General features: G+C 37.9%; 1 protein-coding gene across 1 annotated transcript in view; it reads right to left on the bottom strand.

The window, feature by feature from the left end:
- LOC109410275 (uncharacterized) overlaps positions 1-23,552 on the bottom strand; it is a 140,485-nt gene that overhangs the window by 72,034 nt on the left and 44,899 nt on the right. Inside the window, exon 2 of the mRNA XM_062854356.1 lies at positions 12,037-12,806. Within this exon, the coding sequence (XP_062710340.1) occupies positions 12,037-12,164 (128 nt within the window). The 5' untranslated portion in view covers positions 12,165-12,806. The remainder of the gene's footprint in view (positions 1-12,036; positions 12,807-23,552) is intronic.

Here is a 23,552-nt window from a genome sequence, read left to right as displayed (position 1 = left end):
TAGAGTATGGATCAAGGTATCGTTTGATTTTTTTTTTGTGGTGGAAAATGTTTTTCGTTTTTGCAGAACCCATTTTTGAACAAAATTTCACAAAAAAAGGTTTCTGCAAAAATGTAAAACATTTTCCACAACAAAAAAACAGAAGATACCTTGATCCCTACTCTACATGTGTACGAAAACCGATTTTGAAAATATTGCTTCGTTATTTAAAAAAAATCAAAAACCAAAAAAAGTGGAAATGCTTCCAGTTTCGCCTTAATTATTGTTTTTTAAATATTGTTTCTGTATGTCACTCAAATAAAAATAGATCCCTGATGAAGATCTAAATTGGGATCGAAACGTTGGAGCCAAGAAAATAAATTCATAGGCCAATTATTCAGCCAGCAGGAATCATTCGAAATAATCTTCACAGTCGAAAATCGCGAGGAAACATTTTTCGGCAATTTCTTTTTGAGAATTGAATTTCCTCCGGATTTTCATTTTTTTTTTGAAAATCCCTTCAGCAAAGACTTTTGGATTTTTGGCTCTTCTCGGAGCGAATGCTCTAACGAAATGGATAACTGGAGAATCGACACCAGCATCGAAGCTACCAATATAGCATTACGCAGTATACTAGTATAAAGTTTATCGAAAAATAGTTATTTTATTATTGGGGATACTGTATGAAACTTTATTTTCCTAGTTATTTAAGAGGAACATTTATCTCAATGTAGTTAATCATATGTATCTTGAAACTTCTGCACAACTTCTAGAAATTCCAAATTAGTTTCATGAAAAATTTATTCGGCTTTTTTCTGGAAATTCGACAATACCTTCGGGAGTTACTTCAGCAATTCGATTGGAAAACTCTTCGAACATTTCTTGCGCAACTCTGTTGGGATTCGGCAATTTCTGATAAACTTCTTTCGGCAATTTTTGTGGGCATTATCGCACATGTCATGGCGTCCGTGTTTTTAGGAACCACTTGTTTGATCTAAACATACAGAAGAGATACAGGGGATAGACAAATGATCGGAACAGGCAAAAATTTCATTTTTCAAAAAATGGTTAAAAAGCTGTAACTTTTTGAAAAATGCATAAAAAAATCTAAAATTTTTACTGGAGGTTGATCAACTAGTTGGGAGAGATCGGGCTTTTCTACATTAAGTTAGAAAAGCTCTAGAAAAAGTCAAAATTATCCGATTGTAAACTTTAAACTGTTATATCTCCGGATTTAATGAACCGAATGCAATGAAATTTTGAGCGTTTATGACTCATATAATGAGCTTTGAAAAAAGTTTGACTCAACTTGAAAAAAGTAACAGCGACTTCATTTATTTTATGATTTTTTTGTGAATTGGTCTAATTTTAATATGCTTCCCAATACTTTTTCAATTTGTTGCCGATTATTTTGTTTCTTCCTGTCAAAACATATTTTTTTTTATTTGTATTAACGAGAATTTTAGCCCTAGGCTAGTTCATCTCGGGACCCACACCTTACTTCCCTTCCGAAGGAAGAACTCACATTTTGCGAGTTTGTCGGGAGTGGGATTCGATCCCAGGTCCTCGGCCTGATAGTCAAATGTTCTAACCATCACACCAGGTCCGCTCCACCCCAAAACATAATCATATGAAAGTCAATTAGAGGGAATTTAAATAAACTATAATTACCATCTCGAATTTTGTAGCCATGTTGAAAATTTCGAAAATTTGGTGTCATATCAGAAAAATAATCTAAACGCTATAATTTTCTTCCGTGTTAACAATTTTAGGTTATGTCAAAAGTTTTTGAAAGCTATTTATTTAAGTCATAAACGCTCAAAATTTCATTGCATTTGGTTCATTGAATCCGGAGATATAACAGTTCAAAGTTGGCAATCGGATAATTATGACTTTTTCTAGAATCTTTATAACTTCATGTGGAATATCCCGATCTTTCCCAAATTTTGACCATTGATACACAACTAGCTGATCAACTTCCAGTAAAAATTTTAGATTTTTTGATGCATTTTTCAAAGAGTTACAGCTTTTTTACCATTTTTTGAAAAGTGAAAATTTTGCCTGTTCCGATCATTTTGTCTATCCCCTGTATATAATTTCTAAAGTTCTTTGGAAATTTCTCTTTTGGCAATTTCTTTGTTATATCTTTTGCTAATACCTTTGACAACTTCTTTGTTAGTTTCTCCAGAAAAAATAATTGTGAATTGCTTTGGAAACTAAATCTGGCAGCAAAAAACTCATTAATTCCTAGGGATTGTTCTTGGGTTTAATTTTTGAAATAACTTGCAATAATTATTTTCGAAATTCTTTCTTGTCTATTCTTTTGTGAACATTTTCGGCCATTCCTTTGTTTTTTTTAATCAAAAAAAAAATGAGAACTTTTTGAAAACTTGAGAGTTTGCTTTGAGAAGTTCTTCGGCATTTCACTTGGGCTCCACTATCATTTTTTTAACCTTTTGTAGAACTATTTCTCTTGGAATTTGAGAAATAATACTTCACTATCATTCTTCACTTGCGCAAAAAAAAATCCTTTAATTTCTCTACTGGGGATTTTTTTTATTACCGTACGGGTTAGCCGGAAAAACTATGATCGAACTCAAGGAAAATTTTCTGAAAAAAATATTTTTGGGAAGGTTATTTTATAAGCTTTAATCGCTGAAATTTTTGGAATGCACTTTTTTTTTCGTTTTTGAGTTATGGCCAATTTTGTTGAAAAATGTCCAAATGTGCCATAAAAGCCCTTTCTTTGAAAAATCATAACTCAAGAACGAAGCAACGTAGAAACAAAGTTTTTTTTAATGAAAATGAAAGCAAATTTTCTCAGGAATCCAAAAACAAATATGAAATGGAAAAAGTTTTCCACCAAATTTTCCACCGATGGGAAAATTCCTAAAGAAAAGCCGGAGAAACTATGTCCGACCTCGTGGAAATTAAAAAAAAAATTTTTTGAGAAGGTCATTTCATAATTTTTGATCGCTGAAATTTTTGGAATGCACTTAATTTTCGTTCCTGAGTTATGGCAAATTTTGTGAAAAATGAACATATTATATAGGCTTACATGGTCATTTTCACATAATTGACTCAGTAACGAGAAAAAAGTACATTCCAAAAATTTCAGCGATCAAAGCTTATAAAATTACATACCCAAAAATATTTTTTTGAAAATTTTTCACGAGTTCGGACATAGTTTTTTCGGAAAATTTCTTTGGAAAACTTTTTACACTTCATATTTTTTTTTTTGGATTCCTGAGAAAATTTGCTTTCATTTTCATTAAAAAACTTTGTTTCTACGATGCTCGTTCAGACGAAATATTTGGAAATTTATAAGGAATCTTCCTTAACAATGAGTTCCCAAAAAAAATGCCGAATATTTTTTTAAGAAATATTGTTTTAAGAAATTGCAGGAGTGATTTCAACATCGATTACCGAAGGAACTGCCTACAGAGAATGAGCGAAGAAGTTTCCAAAAAAGTGGCAAGAGAACTTCCCAGAAGAGCTGCTGTAGAAATTGTTAAAGAAGTTTCTGAAGGACTTGCCCAAGCAATTGCCAAAAGAATTACGAAACCAATTCGAAAAAAAAGACAGAAGAGTTTCTAAAGGAAAAAATTCCAAAGGCAAAGGAATTGCCTATGAAAGTCGCAAAATATGCTGGAAAAATCATTAAGAAACTGCCGTAAGAATTTTCACAGAGATTGCCGAAGGCATTCTTAAAAAAAACAAAGTTATTCTCAAAAAAAATCTTGAAGAGATTTTTAAAGAAATTATCACAAACATTACTGAGCAAAAAAAATGTTAAAAAACTCAGAAACGAATAGTCCGATTGTAGTGCAATACGAATATTAGACAATTCATACAATGTATACACTATGAAAACGTTGCAATAAAAAAAAAAAGAAATCTTATAATTAATTGTCTCAAAACGTTTCTTTTCAACAGGAGTCGTAATATAAAGCTTCCTAAAAGTCACCTGATAAGAATTAGTTGAAACCCGCTCATCTTCACCCCCACTTACAGTACATATGTAAGTATGTTTAAAAAATAGGAACCTCTCTCGTAAACAACATGTTCCTTAGCTTACGAGGCTGGAAAAAGGCATCTTTTGAAGCAAACCAACAATCTCCGGTACCTATATCAGAAGAAGCGTTTGCCCCCCCCCCCCCTCGTCAAAGACGCAGTGGGGCAGGTGGAACTGTGGACACATCACACAGTGCAGTGACATTGCCAGCCTTACAACTTGTTTTCCAGAGCCGTTTGTATACATTAGCTTTTTAACGGCTGTTTCTATTGAGGCTGTATGGAGCAGCAGCAGTAGCAGAGGTTTTCCATCGAGGGTTTGATGAACGAAAGAAAATTTTTGCTAATAAAAAAGTGCGAATTTTGTTGGACTCCGGAAGATTCCATGAAAATAATTTTGAAATTACTGTCAGACTGACGTAATTTTTAAAATTTGAACCAATTTTTGACATTTATCTAATTTGTTTTCAGAAATATTTTCTGAAATCGTTAAAAATATATATACTTTTAAATATTATCTAAATTTAAATTTTTGCTTTAAATTGCTGGACTACTTCTGTATGAATTTCCAAAATCTAGTGAAATGTTCTATTTTTGACTGAAATTCAGCTAAACGAAATTAAAGGTATCCGGGTTTATGCATGGTTAATTGGTAAGAGAACAAGAAGAGGAACCAAGAAAATAATTTGAAAACCACTGCCAGCAAGGATACTGCCAACGTAGAGTTGTTTCAATCCAGAAGGCGGACGAAAGACTAATGGCATTCACGCCCCGTCGTCGTCGTCGGCATCTCGAACTGCAAGTGCAGCATCCAAGTTTGAAAAGAAGGGGAAAATATGTAGGTAGTGCGCCCATCCATGCATGTTTGTATACAGTAGGTACTTTCCCACGTTTCTTTCATGGAGATCCAAGCCAATTGTAAGCGCACTGCTTGGCTACCAGCCACCACGCAAGCAACAACATTCCCTTGCGAAAAGCTTTGCTTTTCATACAGAAGCGGGGGTTGCGAAGATTGGATGAACTTGATTACGGTTTAAATTGAAGCGTGATTTACACTGAGTCGTTTGCCGGCTAACGGCATTCAATGAGGGAGCAAACGAGTGGTCATTTAGGAGGGGATTGAGCTGCTTTCGAATAGGATAAATGGTTTTGGATGAATGTATCGATAGAAAAAGAGGAAAATTGATTGAATTGGATTTGGATTGGATTTGGATTGGATTTGGATTGGATTTGGATTGGATTTGGATTGAATTTGGATTGGATTTGGATTGGATTTGGATTGGATTTGGATTGGATTTGGATTGGATTTGGATTGGATTTGGATTGGATTTGAATTGGATTTGGATTGGATTGGATTTGGATTGGATTTGGATTGGATTTGGATTGGATTTGGATTGGATTTGGATTGGATTTGGATTGGATTTGGATTGGATTTGGATTGGATTTGGATTAGATTTGGATTGGATTTGGATTGGATTTGGATTGGATTTGGATTGGATTTGGATTGGATTTGGATTGGATTTGGATTGGATTTGGATTGGATTTGGATTGGATTTGGATTGGATTTGGATTGGATTTGGATTGGATTTGGATTGGATTTGGATTGGATTTGGATTGGATTTGGATTGGATTTGGATTGGATTTGGATTGGATTTGGATTGGATTTGGATTGGATTTGGATTGGATTTGGATTGGATTTGGATTGGATTTGGATTGGATTTGGATTGGATTTGGATTGGATTTGGATTGGATTTGGATTGGATTTGGATTGGATTTGGATTGGATTTGGATTGGATTTGGATTGGATTTGGATTGGATTTGGATTGAATTTGGATTGGATTTGGATTGGATTTGGATTGGATTTGGATTGGATTTGGATTGGATTTGGATTGGATTTGAATTGGATTTGGATTGGATTTGGATTGGATTTGGATTGGATTTGGATTGGATTTGGATTGGATTTGGATTGGATTTGGATTGGATTTGGATTGGAATTGGATTGGATTTGGATTGGATTTGGATTGGATTTGGATTGGATTTGGATTGGATTTGGATTGGATTTGGATTGGATTTGGATTGGATTTGGATTGGATTTGGATTGGATTTGGATTGGATTTGGATTGGATTTGGATTGGATTTGGATTGGATTTGGATTGGATTTGGATTGGATTTGGATTGGATTTGGATTGGATTTGGATTGGATTTGGATTGGATTTGGATTGGATTTGGATTGGATTTGGATTGGATTTGGATTGGATTTGGATTGGATTTGGATTGGATTTGGATTGGATTTGGATTGGATTTGGATTGGATTTGGATTGGATTTGGATTGGATTTGGATTGGATTTGGATTGGATTTGGATTGGATTTGAATTTGATTTGGATTGGATTTGGATTGGATTTGGATTGGATTTGGATTGGATTTGGATTGGATTTGGATTGGATTTGGATTGGATTTGGATTGGATTTGGATTGGATTTGGATTGGATTTGGATTGGATTTGGATTGGATTTGGATTGGATTTGGATTGGATTTGGATTGGATTTGGATTGGATTGGATTTGGATTGGATTTGGATTGGATTTGGATTGGATTTGGATTGGATTTGGATTGGATTTGGATTGGATTTGGATTGGATTTGGATTGGATTTGGATTGGATTTGGATTGGATTTGGATTGGATTTGGATTGGATTTGGATTGGATTTGGATTGGATTTGGATTGGATTTGGATTGGATTTGGATTGGATTTGGATTGGATTTGGATTGCATTTGGATTGGATTTGGATTGGATTTGGATTGGATTTGGATTGGATTTGGATTGGATTTGGATTGGATTTGGATTGGATTTGGATTGGATTTGGATTGGATTTGGATTGGATTTGGATTGGATTTGGATTGGATTTGGATTGGATTTGGATTGGATTTGGATTGGATTTGGATTGGATTTGGATTGGATTTGGATTGGATTTGGATTGGATTTGGATTGGATTTGGATTGGATTTGGATTGGATTTGGATTGGATTTGGATTGGATTTGGATTGGATTTGGATTGGATTTGGATTGGATTTGGATTGGATTTGGATTGGATTTGGATTGGATTTGGATTGGATTTGGATTGGATTTGGATTGGATTCAAGGGCGTTCCAGGGGGTTTCAGGATATATTCAGGGGTTTTCAAGTGTTTTTGTTTTGTTTTGTTCCGACGTAGCTATTGGAATTCCTGGGAAGATTCCATCTGGAATTCTTCCAGATGTTTCTCCTGGAATCACTCTAAGAATTCACCCTTCCAAGAAATTCTTCTAATACTTTTCCAGGACCCAGATTTTTTCCAAGAATATTTTTCTTATTTATTATTACAGAGATTCCAACCAAAACTTTTCCTGCGATTCCTTCCGGAATTGTTCCAGGTACTTCTTCCAGAATATTTCTAATGCTGTCCCCCAAAATAATTCCAAAGATTTTCTTGGAATTATTTCAGAAATTCCTTCCAGAATTTTTTCCAAGAAATTATTTTAAACTTTTTCCAGGGGTTTATCCCCAAACTTTTGATAAGATTAATCTCGGAATTCTTAAAAAGATTTCTCCTGGAATTCAGGGACTTCTGCCGAAGTCCAGGCATCGCCTGGCGAAATTATTCCTGAAATTTCTCCTTTTACTTGATTGCTTTGGATTTTTTTCTGAAATTTTCCCAGGAGTTCCACTAGAAAGTTTCTCATTGATTCATTCCGGAGTTATTCCAGGGGCTTTTTCACAAAATTCTTTCACGGATTCGTACCGGGACTGTTCCAGAAAAATTTCAGATATTCTTCTTCACGCAATAACCCATGGGATTTTTCCGAAATTTCACCCAGAATTCCCCAAAAATTCCTCCCAGAACACAACCAGAAATTGTTTCGGGGATTTATTCCGGAATTTCAGGCCTTGCTTCCAAAACCCCAAGGAGATACCTCTCGAGGAGATACTTTTCTCGAATTTTTCAAGATCGCTTTTGGAATTCTCCTTACGTTTTCTCTCGGAATCCTCAAAAGGATTCTTTCAGATTTTTTCTAGGATTTCTACTTAGATTTTTCCGAAAATCTTCCACATATTTTTTTCCAGAAAACTTTAAGGGATGTTTTCCAAAACTCTCCTAGGGTTTCGTTCCGGACCTCATTCCAAGGATTCGTCCCGGAATTGCTTCCAAATTCTCCCCGAAACCCTAGGGATTGCTTCTTGAAATAGATTCAAGGATTCTTTCAAAAACTCTTCCAGAGAATGTTCTCGGAATGCTTTTCCGATTTTTTTTTTGAATAATTTGAATGAATTTCACAAGAAATTCCTTTCAGAAATCTTTCTGAAATTTATCTCGGAATTTTTCCAAGGATTTCACATAGTATTCTTGTTGAGGTTTCTCCTCAAAAACTTCAAAGAATTCCCATCGAAATTATAACAAGATTTCCCCGGCTTCCTAAGAGATATCCTTCGGAAGTCTTTCTGGGAATCCTTCCAAAATTCTTCCAAGGATTTCTCCCGAAACTCTAGTAAAGATTCAACCCGAAATCCTTCTGAAATTTATAAAAGGTTTCCGTGAGATTCAGTTCACCACTCTCTCATAGAATCGCCCGGGAATTATTCCAAAGATGTTAACCGAAGTTCAACCGGGAATTCTCCCGAAGTTCATTCGGAGATTTCTATTAGAAATCTTCCAAGGATTCACCCCAGAATTCGTACAAGGACATCTTACGGTTTTACAAGGTTTTTTAAAGAAATCTTACTCAGAAAATGTTCAACGGTTATTCTAGGATTTATCTAAGGATTTTTAACGAAGTTCTTCCAAAAATTCTTCCGGAATAATCCCATGAATTCTTCCTGAATTTTCTGTTGGACTTCTTCTTATAAAAATATTCCAAGGATTCCTTCCGAAATACCCCCAGCGGCTTCTCCACGAGTTCTTCCAGAGACTCTTCCCAGAACGATATCCACAAGTTACTCACGTTATTTTATAAACGATTCTTCCCAGGTTTTTTTTAGGAATTTCTTCCAGATTTTACATAGAATCTTTCATAATTCTTCCAAAAAATTCTTCCGCAATTCTGCCCAGGGATTCTTTTCGGAATTCTTCTGAGGATGCCTTCCAGAATTTTAAGTATCAATTCCTTCTAGATTAAAAACCACAATTACTTGCCAGCAATATTTCAAATTTCAACCAATTTTTGGAATCATCTCCAGATTGTTTCAAAAAATTTCATTAGCCATTCCTATAAAAAAAAATTCTCGCAATTTTACCATGATTTTTCCTTGGATGTATCTCCTTTATGGTCCTCAAGTCTTTTTCCCCAAATTCTTCAGGTATTTCTTCGGGATTTTTTCACATTTCTGTCGCAGTTCTATCAAAGATTGCTTCCCGATTTTTTTTGGATTTTCCCTGATGTTTTTCTAGGTAATACCTCGAAAATTCAGGGAAGTTTACCAGAATTACTGAAGAGATTTCTCGCAAAATTAAAAATACCACGGAATCCCTCCAAGCATTTGTTTTTCTAGAAAATTCTTACAAAATTTTTCCCAGAATTCTTTTAGAGATTACTCCCGAAAATATTCCAATCCTTCAGAGATTTTTTCAGGATTTTAAAATAACTACAGGAAATCCTTTCAGAATTCTTCCAGGAGTTATCTCCGGCATTCTTTCAAGGGTATCTCTCGGAAATCTTCCAGGAATTACTCCAAAAACTTTTTTATTTTTTTTTTGTGCAAGACTCTAAAAACTGTTCCAGAGATTCTTCTCAGAACTTTGATCAAGGTTTTCACTTGATTTTTGTTTTCACTGATTCCTCCCGGAATTGAATGCTGCACACTTTTCGCAATTTTTCAATATTTCAATATATCTTAATTCTTTCAGGTGAAATTCCCCAACTTCATTGGGTGTTTCTTGCTGATTTTTTCTAAAAACTTCTTTCGCCATTCTTTTCTCGCAATTTTTCCACACTTCTCGCAATTTTTCCGCACTTCTCGCAATTTTTAAGGTCTTTCAATTCAGGTCCGTTTTTGAAAATCCTACCAGAATTCCTCTAGAGATTCCTCCCGAAATTCCCACTCCAACTGGAGCATTCAAAATTCTTCCGTTCATTTTTCGGCATTTTTTTCAAGAAATTACCGCGAAATCTTTCCAAGCTTTTTTTTTTGAAACTCTCCCAGAACTTTACCCACAATTCTTTCAAAGTTTCCTCCCGAAAATATTCCTCTTGGAGCACTTCTCGCATTTTTTCATTATTTGTTTTTAATTATTCCCCCGAATTCTGCGGATATTTTTTTCGGATTTTTTTTCTAAAGATTTCTTTATCAATTCTTTCAAAGATTACTTCTCGATTTGTATTTATTTACCCTGAACTGTTTTTAATAGGTAATATTTTTTCCTTCGGGAAATTAATCCAGAATTCGACTCCAACTAGAGTTTTCAAAATTCTTCCGTTCACTTTTCGAGCATTTTTTTCGAGAATTTTTCCAAGCATTTTTTTCTGAAACTCTTCCCGATTTTTTCCTAAAATTCTTCCAAGGATATCCCCCGGAAAACTTCCAGGTATTGCTGCGAAAATGGTTACAGAGATAATTCCCAAAATTTGATCAAGGATTCCCTTGGTTTTTTTTACTACTTGCTTCCGGAAGTCTCATGGATTCCATACTATCGCTATACTCTTGGGGACACTTCTCACAATGTTTCCAAATTTATTTATTTTTTTTTTGAATTCCTTTATTTTTTTGTGTTTTTTTGTCCGAATTTTTCGGGGTTTTCATTCGGATTTTTTTAGAGATTTCTTTCGCAATTCTTCCCTAGATTTTTTCCCGCAGTTTTTCCGTGCTTCGCGCAATTTTTCTTGAATATATATCCGTCAAGGTCTTTCAGTTCAGGTGCTTTTTCCCCATATTCTTGGGGTATTTCTTGCGGATATTTTAGAAAGATTTTTTTCGCAAACTTTCAAATGTTGCTTCCCGATTTTTTAGGGATTTTCCCTGTTTTTTTTTTCTAGATAATCTTTTGAAAATTCTTTCGAGGCATTCTACCAGTATTCCCCTAGAGATTCCTTCCTAAAGTCCCTCAGAGAATCCAACTGAAGTTTTCCAAACTCTCCCGTTCACTTTTCAAGCATATTTTGTTCAGGAATTTGCGCAATCCTTGCAAACTTCTTCCGATTTTTTCCTAAAATTATTTCAGCGATTTCTTTCAAAAATATTCCAAACATTCTTCCCGGAATCAATCGGAGATTTTTCCAGAATTGTTTCTTAGACTCTCCCAAAGGGTTCTTCCAATGTTTTAAGGAATTTCACTGGAAATACTTCCAGGGAATCCTTCCGGAATTCTTCCAGGAGTTATCTTCCCGAGAATATCTCCCGGAATCCTTCTGGGAATTTCTCTCCGATTTGTTTCAGAATTTTTACAGCAAATCTAGTATAGGTCCGTCCTGGAACTTGTTTATGGATCGAATCCCAAATTCTCTTGAAGATTTCTCCCAGATTTCGTTGCAAACTTGCCACGGAGTATTTTTCCAAAATTCTGCAATACCACTATTGGCGATTATCAGGGCCACGAAAGCAAAAATGATGAATGTGATACCATAATTTCAGCTGTTCACTTTGTGGTACCTTTTTGGTAACACAGCTGCAATCAAACAACAGCTCTTTCTTTGTTATCACATATTAAATCGTATTTTGTTAACATATACGATTGTCGTTTATACGAGTTTTCATGTATATTTTAACGAGTTACTTGTAAGTGATTTTATTCATTATCAGGTAAAGTACCAACCGCAGTACGTAACCTCATGTACGATGTAAATTGTGCTTCTACTGTACATATATGCGATTTTGACTTAAAATAATACTTCGTACGAAGTAATGCGTTGACCTAGATACAATATAGTGGTAGTTTATAGTTTGCTCATTTTGAACCTCGGCTATGTGGTGAATACGTTTGTTTTCGGAGCATTACAAAGCCAAGTTCATCTGAGAGTACTCGTTGCAGAAGCCTCTTTAAATCATTCACCTGATAAGTAATCAAATCAAGTCACTCACCTTTCGCCATCGTCATTGAACGCGAAATCGCCGAGCAGCAGATCGCGGAAGCGATACCGCGGCGGAAGTGCCATCCTCGCCTGCAAACTATCCCGGTCCACCACCTCGAAGATGGTTGACTCTTCCATAATAGTAGGTCCGTAGGTTGTTGCCGCCGAGCCTCTACCACATTCCACTATTTGCGCGGTATCGGCTACCGCTTCTTCTGCTTCTTCTTTGTCGTCACCACTACCACCACTTCCGCTGCTATCTCCTCTAACACTAGCGCAACTATTGCAACCACTACCACTACTATTGCTACTGGAAGGCGCCGTCGTTACGCCGATTACCGTTTCCCCTACTAATCCACCCGCGGCCCTATGTGGCCGGGGGGATCGAATCCGCAGCCACACCTTGTTTCACAGGACGTCGCTGGACGTTTCACGTTTGCCTTCGCTCGGGAACCACCGCATCGATAGGATAAACTTTTTCACAGCACATGATCGCCCTTCTTGATACAGCGAATTTCATACATATCTTCAAACCGTATTGCTTGTTAACCGAACACAACTTTGAAGACACCAGCACTTAACATAAATTCACTTGAACGTACGGTAATGACCCTCTAGAAAAGACCTTGTTAACTATCTTATTCGCACTTATCACCAAACAGCTTTCGATTAACGATAAGACGGCGAGTTGGACACCGTTGCCAAAATGCAGAACTTCTATTTCACTGTATTACACTTTTCTAGTATTGCAGATGGATGATCTGGTTAACGCACAGGAATCTGTAAAGAAATGCAAAAAGTTCAAAAATATTAATCTAGGAATAGGTATCTATGAATAGAAATTAAATAGTTGTTACGTTTGTAAATAGTTGTGAACATTTTGTCTGTTTATTTTCTATTTTATGCTGTGGTTTATACATCTGTTCCTGAAATTAAATGTGCATTTGTAGTGCTCCAATCATTTCGGGCAGCAATTCAGTACAAAACACACAAGCCGTCCCCTAACACGGACATCAAACGGCAGACAGCCTTGTACTGTTGCCCGAATCTAGAAGCCCCCTTAGGATTAGAAATTCCTAGACCAAACACAAGCTATGTAAGTAAGTAAAACAGCAAACTACGCCAGAAGAAATACGATCAGAGGATTGACTGATGGACCAAGAGCAATAATGAAACCTCGTCATCCTGGGATTGGACTTCGTTATCTTTTTAGATAACTGAGCACAATTTATGTAATGTGTTGCATGTTTGTGTTGTGTGCATTTGTAATGTCTTATTTTAGTTTTCGTATCAAAGTGTCCAAACGTGGAGCTCGATACGGAAAAATAAAATGCGCATTTGTAGGGTTCTGTTAATTGTCCGTATTGTGATCCTCAAAACTTTTTTCCGTTACATAGAATTGAAAGTTTGAAGCCTTCCCAATGAGGAGTCCTCTTTCTTCTTCTTTAAGGCTCGACGTCCCCACTGGGACTTGGCCTGTCTCGCTTCAACTTAGTGTTCTTTGAGCACTTTCACAGTTTTTAAATTGAAGGGCTTCCTTTGCCTACCATTGCATGAATTTGTATATTGTGAGGCAAGCACAATGATACACTATGCCCAGGGAGTCGAGAAAATTTTCCCGACCAGAACGGGAATCGAACCCACCGTCTCCGGATTGGCGATCGCTAGCTTTAACCACTAGGCTAACTTGAGACTCAGGGCTATATGAAGAGTTCTCATGTATTTGAAAAACGGATTTGAGTCTTTCGTGAACTTGACTACAACCATTTGAAGAAGTCTTTCACCCTTTTACCCAACAACTTAAATAATCCTCTGTAAATACGAGGGAACTACAGATCTTTCAATTTTATTGGGAGCACCCGCATTCTCACCGATGCACTGAAGGACCGCAGATTCGGAATCCTAGGACTGCAGGAGTTGTACTGAACAGGTTCCATGCTGCGAACCTTCAATAGTAATCATACCATCAACCAGAGCTCAGGCAACAGACACGAGCACACAGCTTTCATTGTTTAGAACGATGTATATCTCAGATATTATAAACGTCCAAACCTACCGTCTCTGACTACTAACTGACTGATGGTTGTCAATCTGTGACCAAAACACGCTTCGATCCGACATAAGGCAACTGAAACAATCGGATGTTGCCTCAGCATATGTGCAGAATAATGCCCCTCTAGTCGATTACTGGAGTATAGTGAAAGCAGTCATTAACGACGCCACCAAGAGCACCACCGGTTATATGGAAAGAAATCGAAGGAACAGGACTGGAGGAGAGGAGCACAGCGCGGGCGGTAATGCTGCAGCATGGGACTCGACAGAAACTACACCTCACTCCCTGGAACGATTCTGTCACCCCCTGAAACGCCCCTGGGGCTTCCTGGGACCCCCTGAGATTCCCTGAAATTCCATGAGGCTCCCTGAAACCATCGATATGCCCTGAAACGCACCTGCAATCCCATGACTCATCAGATCTGATAACTGATACAATATAAAAACTAGATAACTGAAACAATATTAAAACTGGATTCGTTTTATTTTAATATTTCTTTGTTCCTGTATGAATGATCAAAATATTGTGAATTTATTTCAAAAATTATGTTGGAAATAGGCAAACGATTTCCTTCAGTGTGGAGTGAGCCCCGAGTTTTCCGTTAAATAGCAGTAACTTATCTTTATATTGCGTCAATTTCGTGAGAACATACGACAGTTAGAAGAAGAACAATTGGTCAAAGCTTTGCAATACGGTAGGCTAGTGCGCAGAATGTCGTAGCGAGATAGCTGCTGATGATGTTGATATGTTGGATAAGTCGAATCTTGGGAAACAAATCATGGAACTAAAATGTAAGTTGTCGAGCAAGTGTTGATAGAAATAAGATAAATAAAGAATGAATTACTTGCAGTCTTGAAGCTGCCGAAACAGTAAGCTGCTGCTTTCGAGAAGTTTCACTCTTTCCAAGAAATCGCTATCTAACAAATGAGTTACAAGGGAATTTGCTTAGACTGTTGGAGAATCGTCGTATAATCTCACCCGAGCAGGAACGAATAACTGACACATAACTGCAGCATACCAAAGTCAGTTAATATCATATCAAGACAAGGTATTGGTCAATTACACAGGTATTGAAAATAACTTACTTTGGTATTTTGAAGGTATTGATAAAATACCTCATCGAGTTATTGGTTTAGTGCTGAGGACTGCTTGAGGTATTATTCAATTATGGAAAAATCGCTATTTGTATGGAAATCACCGATTATTATTTAGTCTTTATTCGCGTGTTATGCACAGAATATGCACCAGATATTATTTAAGGTTATTTACCTCTTATGCAGGGCTTTTTAATACCTCATTCAGGTTGTAGATATTCGGTTTTCCATAGCTAAGTTTAGTATTTTTCAGCTTCGTTAGTGTAGACCTGAAGCTTGACCATGCACTGATTTTGGCCCTGGGAATGTTTGAGAAAAAAGATGCTGTCTAACAAAATTTGAATGTCATGCCTGTTGTTGTTCTGTCCATGACATGACAGATTACCTTCGAGGTTGTTCAAGAGAAAGATTGGTATCGATTTGAAATGATGTATTTTTTTTTTTTGCGAGAATCGCCTTCCTAAGCTTTACTCACCGTTGCCACACAATATCTTTGCAACTAGATCAGCTGGAAACTTGAAATTCTGGATTTCTTTTAGTTTATACTTGAGTTTATATGTTTATTTTTTATTGACAATTTCAGAACGAGCATTAGTGAAAGTCACTTTTTTTAAATTTTTGTCCACCGGTTATACTAAAGTGCGCCCTGAGGCGCCCTGAGTTCCTCTGAAATCTACTGAAACCCCCTGGAGCTTCGCCTGAAATCCCCTGAGCCCCCGTGAAACACTTCTGAGACATTCTGAAACGCCCGTGAATCTTCCTTGTACCCCCTGAAATCACTTAAAACACCCTAAGGTTCATCAAAGTCCATGAAATGCCCCCAAAACCTCTTGAAAAGCCTCTGAGGCCTCCTGGGACCCCCTGAGACCAACTTGACATCTCCTAAAACCTCGGCTTAACTGGTAAGCCAGGCTTCCCCATATAGTTAGACCTGGTTTAAAGTTTAAGCCAGGGTGAAGAAATCGACCCTAAACAACCCAATTACAGTGTTGTTCCACTGTATTGGCATTGGTGAACATTCCCCGACTGTGAACCATGTCGAACGTTGTAAAAAAAACTTAATGATTTTATGGCCATATCGGTCTTTTTCTACTCAGAGTATGAAGGAGTAGAGATCAAAGTGGATAATGAAATGATAGATATGAATAGTATTCGCTAGGTTGCGAACAAGTATGAAAATTTTTATAGAAGGTGAAATTAGGCAAGTAGGCCATGTATTGAACGAATACATCGAATGCGTGAAACTTCTGCCGTACGACCTGTGCTTTTAAACAGATCGGCTTGGTTGGAAGTTCATACCACCTTACCAAAAGTTTCAGGCACCAGATTGCCTATGTATTGTTCTGTTTTCATCACGAGTTCTATCGATTAGTAGCTTTTTCGGAATTCATACTCCGTTCATAGGGGTATGCCTATGGTAAGGTGGTATGAACTACTGCTGGGTGATGATAGCCAGAAGTAGTTCCCTTAGTTACAATAAAATAAATAGCAGTTTTGCAATGTTCAGTGGTTCCCAAGCTGTGGTAATGGACCAAGCGTTTTTTTTTCTTTATTAATGAGATTTTTAGCCCGGGGCCGATCTCAGGTCCTCGGCGTGGTAAACACGTGCTTTAACCATCACACCAGGTATGCTCCGCAGCGACAGTGTGAGGATAAAGTAAATGACCCTCTCGAAACTGACACACCGAAACAAGGTTTTCAATTTTTGACCAAAGTTGATTAGAATTGAGCCCTGAAGAAGGTCCGATCCAAGGACCGAAACGTTGGCGAAGATGAGATAGAATCAATGCTTCTATTCAAGACTGCACAGAAAAAACATCATTTCGTAACACCAACAGTCTTTCCCAACAGTTGATTAGAAAAAAAAATATTATAATTTGGGCTGATTTTGACGCTCCATATATTTTTCAAGATGTGAAAAATTGGTGAAACTCATTTACTCGAAAGTGGGATTATGTCAAGTAGTTCCAGTAGGCCTCAGAGGCATTTCAGTCTCAGGGGCGTTTCGGGGAGGTTTGATGGGGTTTCAAAGACTACCAGGAGATCTTGGGGGCATCTCAGAGTCTAAGCAGGGTTTAAGGTGGTCCTAGGGTGTTTCAGGGTATTTCAGAGGGTCTCAGCATGCCTCAGTGGTGTTTCTGGGGTGTCAGTGTGTTTCACGGGGAATTTCAGGAGATTTCAGGGGATTTCATGGGCACTTAGGGGGTCCCCGGAGACTCAGGGGCGTTTCAGAGGATCTTAGGGGCGAATTAGTAAGCCCTTTAAGGTTCAATGAAGCAGTTTATATTGTCGAGCTACTTTAACGATACAAGCAACTTTAAAGCAGTTTGTAGATATGTATATAAAAGTCCTTCGAAAAAAACTTATCTGCATGCCTTTTCGCAAAGCAAAAATTTTATTGTAGATAAACTATTGAGGACGTGATTAGGAAAGCCTCTGGCGGGCTTTCTTATTCTGGCTAGGTAATCAAGATTCGGCAAAGAGGCGATTTTTCAAGAGCTTCAGTCTGAACATGCATTTCTATAGAACCTACTAGTGTTTGTGTAGCGAACAAATTCATTCGTTAAGTTTAAGAAGTTGTATGCTTGTCTTTGCATTGTATCCATAAAGAACAGCAACTTTAGAGCATGTTGCTTACTGATCTTAAACAATCTCGAAGAAAACCAAGATGGTTTAACTTGACGGCATCCAAATTCCTGTAGGGTGGGTCCTTTTGGGTTTTAACCCGAAGTGAAAGGGTTGATTAGAGCTGTTTAGATTACTAAGCTTTAATATGAGCTTTAACGGTTTCATTGTTAAAACAGCTTGTAGGCTATAAGAAAATCAAAAATGTTACTTGAGAGGGGATCGCAGGGTGATTCAAGAAGGCTCAGGGGGTCCCAGGAGAGCTCACGTGCGTTTCAGAAGGTCCAAGGCCTCATGGAGCTGAAGGTGCTACATGAACATGCATGGCCCAGGGGTGAAGGAATCGACCCTTAGTGAATAAAATATTGTTATTTCCTATATCCTAAACGAAAGAGCTTATTTTTCTTGGATATAACGTGATTTTATTGCGTTCCAGTTCGTTTGTTTTGATGGTCAAATAAACTGACAGTTCAATCGATAAAATGACAGTTCGCCCTGAACAAAAACATTACCCCATACAAACTTTAAATGCATTTCAAAAATTGTTCCCGAGCACCAAGCATGATGAAATTTTAGATTCTGACTAATTTTTGGATGAATTGGGTTCTTTAGGGGTATCCAGATTATTGCATAATCGGAATCCCCGTCCAATAATTAGTCGAAATCCAAAATTTCATCATTTTAGGTTCCCGGGAACTATTTTTAAATGCATTTAAAGTTTGTATGGGTAAATTTATTTGTTCGGGGCGAACTGTCACTTTATCGATTGAACTGTCATTCTATCCACGGAAATTAAAACTGTTTTGTTTATTTAACCATCAAAACAAAGGCATTGGAACACAATAAAATCACGTTATGCTCAGAAAAATGAGCTCTTTCGATTAGGCTAATGAAAAAGGCAATATTTAATTCACTAAACAACCCAATTCCGATTATGACATAATCTGGATACCCCTAAAGAACCCATTTGTGCATGTCGTGTTGTATCACTTGCATATAAGTTTTTGTACAAGTTGTATGTTCAAGCTGTAGTGAAACGTCAAATTGTATGTTTTGAATGGTAATTCTGGATCAACATTTGAAAAGGGCATACAAGCATTGGTAAACAATGACTTCACACGTCGCTCCTGAGCCCCCATCAGCTTATTCACACAAACTTAAGACCGTTATCATAGAGCAAACATCGATCTTTCTGATAACGGTGTTTATTTGCGTGGGCGGGCTGCTGTTATGCCCTACGGAGCGTTTTCGAAAAAAGACACAAGACCTCTTGGGCCCTTTTCAAATGTTGCTCCAGAATTATTGTCATTGTATCCGTACTTTGTTGACGTCTGGATGAAACAAAAAATGTATGTTAATTTGCATGTTATTTTATTATCGTCGCACCACCAAATCGAAGTCGTCGCTTAAAGAATATGCAAAGTTGCAGCTGGCGAAGTAAATTTGAATGTATTTTTTTCTGTTGCGCATCATTAAGTTAATTAAGAGCTACAATATGCACTAATCCAAATTGAGTTGCGACATTTCTTAGTAGGTTTAAAATCAATTTTCGCACCGCCGGTCATTACATTTTTCAATCAAAAGCATAATATGTTTTATTTAATAAAAATAAATTGTAGTTTCGAGCCGATAAACAACAATGCTATAAAACTTTTTTTTATTGTTCCAGTCTCTGAAAATCATCCGTGGCGTGATGAATTCCCGTCACAACAAATATAATTGCAAAAAACTACAGATCCTAAAAAAGACAGTGCAGTGCAATACGTCTAGATGCAGAGGATTCCATGCTGAGAGTGATTCGGAAAATTTCTTACCGGGAGTGAGTTGTTCTACTCGAAAAGCAAACATTTACGTGAACGCGACAAGATTCAGAAGATTATTGCCGGGAGTGAGTGAGGGAGTGTTCTATCACATCTGTGGTTCTATGCAAAAGTACCTAAACAGTGGTACAAAGATTTTTTTGCCAGGAGTAGTGGAGGCATCCTTGTCGAGAGTGAGCGTTCAACGCGAAATGTAAATAAATAATGGCGTAAATTTCACGTTTCATAAAAAAAAAGGTTTGTAAGGCCAGCTCCTTTATTATTATTATAGAAGATTTTCGGAAAACCCCGAAAAAACCTTTGGAATAATTTCAAAAAAAAAACATATTTTTAGCTAAAACTGTTTGTAAAAGCTTCGCAGGTAACTACATCGAATTGGTGCAGATAGTTAATTTCTCTAGTAATTCAGTACTATCCCTTTAGATATTGCATCGCACAAAACCTGACCCCAGCCTGTCAATCTCAATTTCAATCCTCCACGCCGGATCAATTTCTCGCTTTCCCTCCAATTGAATATGCCCAGGTATCGTAGGTATAAACTGCCGCCACGGCAGCAATACAGTTGTCCTTGGAACAATCAATCCATCGATCCAGCCGCGCCAATTGTTCTCCTCAGTCAGTCATTACAACGCAATCTTGGAGCCAGTTAGCTGGTAGTTATATAGCATAGTATACCACCTTTGCCATCACACTACAAATCGATTGATTCTCGACCGGGGTACATCACTCACGGTTCTAATTGAAAATCAATTTTCCTCCGATAATGGGTGTGCACGGTGAAAAGTGGTTCGAGTTGATTGTCTTCTTTTTTTGACATAACGTCCCAACTTTAACAGAGTCTACTTCTCTGCTGAAGTGTTCCAAATACAATGTTGGAAATGATATGACATTCATGTACAAAAACAGAAACACGTGTTTGATAAATAAATGGAGATAAGAATTGCGAAAAAAAATCCCAGTGTTCTGATGGGAATCGAACCCACGACTCCCAATTCGCTAGACAGGCGCTTCTTTCCTCCAAGCTACGGAGCCCATTAGCCATCTCCGTGCCCTGAAGGCGTAGAATTGAACTCAATTCCACTCTCGCACGTGGTTTTGAATCGTGGAATGCATATTTTTTTGAGACTGTGTAGATAGCCATATTTTGGAAATTCTGAAATTGCTTCCATCGATTGACCCCTTTTTACCGTATACATATTTCACCTGCCGAACTGACTAAAGCGCGCACGCTGACGACGATCGCCGTGCTACCGACTGACTGACCAACAATCTATACCTATGTATATAGAAGAACTTTTCTACACTGAAATTGACACAACCCAGATCGGGTGACGGCCGCGCCAGATAGAAGTAGCCAGGTCCAAGTCCAAGAGCGATTATGAATATTGAATAACTATTGCCGACCGGTCTCGATTGTTCAACGGAGAAGGAGGTGACCAACCATCCACCCCGGTCATAGGCAGATTCGGGTCAGAGCAGTCCGCCAGCAGCCACCGAGACAACGTGGCCGCCTCGCCTTGCCTGCCTGCCTGCCTGTAGCAGTAGGGTATAGTGTCTGGATCGGGATTCGAAGAATTGGCCACATGGAGTGGGACGTGACCGGCGGGGTGTTCTCTAAAAATACACAACCGAAGCAGTAAACACAAATTATACATCTGGTTGATGTGGACTGTTGAGGTGTATACCGGCTGATATGAAATCGATATAGATGGGAAGTAGGAGGCAGTGGCGTGGTTCTAGTGGCTTGGAGCTTGGGATGGAAAACTGATAGATTTATCTTCTGAATAATTGACCTCTCCTGACGGGTGGAGGAAATGATCGTATGTGCGCGTCGAAGAGAATTAGATTATAGATGGGTTCAGTCGGGAAACAGAATACTGATGAGAGGAAGAAAAATGAATGTGGCTTTAGTTAGCTGCTGCTGTCGGACTTCCGTTCTGATTCAAAAGAATGGTCCTTGTCACGAATCAGCTGTCAAATTATAGAAGCCAAAAACTTTCCATGGGAAAGCATCCATTAAAAAGTAAATGATATATCAATACACATCATCAGACAACCAAAATAGAAGAACGAATAAAGTGGAAATTAGATTAAAAAAACCTAACTAATCCACCTAGCAGTAATGGTGGCTTTCTTGTGCCTTCGAAAACACATTTCAACAAAACTCAAGCGACATGTTGATGAATATCGCACATTCATACGTTTAACAAAAATCCATTACATGGCACCAGATATCATATCGTTTGAGTAGCTTTGATGTTTGAGCCTCAAACTCTTAAGAAAAAGCCGCTATCTTGAATTTTGAGCCGCAATTTTGGATTTAAGTCCGTTATTTTGAATATTCTGGTCTTTATTTTTGAACTTCACACTTCTTCCCCATACCAGATATACCCATATTGCATGGTTTTAGAGTCCAGAACTCCATTGAACAGCCACCATCTTGAATTTTGAGTCGCCATCTTGGATTTTTAATCGCCATCTTGGATATTCTGGTCACCATTATTGGAGTCCAGAACTCGTCCCTATATCAAATAAACCCATAAGACAGGGATTTAGAGCTTAAAACGCCATTAAACAGTCACCATCTTGAATTTGGAACCGCCACCTTGGTGTTTGGGCCACCATTTTGCATATTGCGGTCGCCATTTTTGGACTCCAGACATCTTCGATGTACCAAATATACCCATATTACATGCATTTAGGATCTAAAACTGCTTAAAACAGCCGCCGTCTTGAATTTGGAGCCGCCATTTTGGATTTTAGATCGCCCTTTTGGAAATTGTGGTCGCCATTTTTGGACTCCGGATATCTTCCTTTTACCGAATATACCCATTTTCATAGTTTTAGTGCCTAAAACTCCATTAAACAGCCTCCATCTTGAATTTGGAGCCGCCATTTTGGATTTTGGATCTTGGATATTCTGGTTGCCATTTTTGGACTCCGGACACCTTCCCCATACATATTATAACTATATTGCATGGTTTTAGAGCCAAAAACTCCACATTAGAGACGAATGCCCCAGAGGTAAAGTCTCTCTAAACATAAAAAAAAAAACTCCACATTACAACCGCCATGTTGAACTGGAGCCGCCATCTTGGATAATCAGGTCACCATTTTCGGAGTCCGGACATCTTGCCCATACAAAATGTACCCTTATTGTATGGTTTTAGAGCCAAATTCTCCACTAAACATCCGCCTTCTTGAATTTGAAGCCGCCATCTTGGATTGTTCACCGCCATCTTGGATATTCTGGTCGCCATTTTCGGACTCCAGACATCGGCCTCATACCAAATGTACCCATATTGCATGGTTTTAGGGCCTAAAACCCCTTTAAACAGCCTCCATTTTGAATTTGTAGCCGCTATCTTGAATTTTAGAACGCCATCTTGAATATTCAGGTCGCCATTTTTGTTTCCCCAAACAAAATATACCCTTATTGCATGGTTTAGCGCTTAAAACTACATTATACAGTCGCCATATTAAACTTGGAGCCACCATTTTGGATTTTAGACCGCCATCTTGAATTTTGAACCGACATCGTAGAATTTTCGGTCTCCTGTGTTGAAATCCGCACAAAATTTGTCAACCATGCAGAAGGTTACAAAAATCGCCGCAATTTGATGTGTCGCATGATGGAGCTTGGTTCAGTTTTATATGTGGCCAGTTCAACCGGTGCTGGTCCGGATCACTCAAATGGCCATAACTCCGGAACGCCCTGACCGATCCGGACCATTTTCAATTGCAAACAATGCGGTAAAACTCCGGTTCGATTCGAGCTGTAATCCGAAAAATCGGCCAATGGGAAGTGGCTTAGAAGTGAGTGACTTTTTTGTACACAGACATACATACACACACATACACACACACACACACATGCATACACACATACAGACATCACCTCAATTCGTCGAACTGAGTTGATTGGTACATATAT

This window comes from Aedes albopictus, chromosome 2 (genome assembly GCF_035046485.1).
Source record: "Aedes albopictus strain Foshan chromosome 2, AalbF5, whole genome shotgun sequence".
Lineage (NCBI taxonomy): Eukaryota > Metazoa > Arthropoda > Insecta > Diptera > Culicidae > Aedes > Aedes albopictus.
This window is presented reverse-complemented; position numbering and strand designations above follow the sequence as displayed.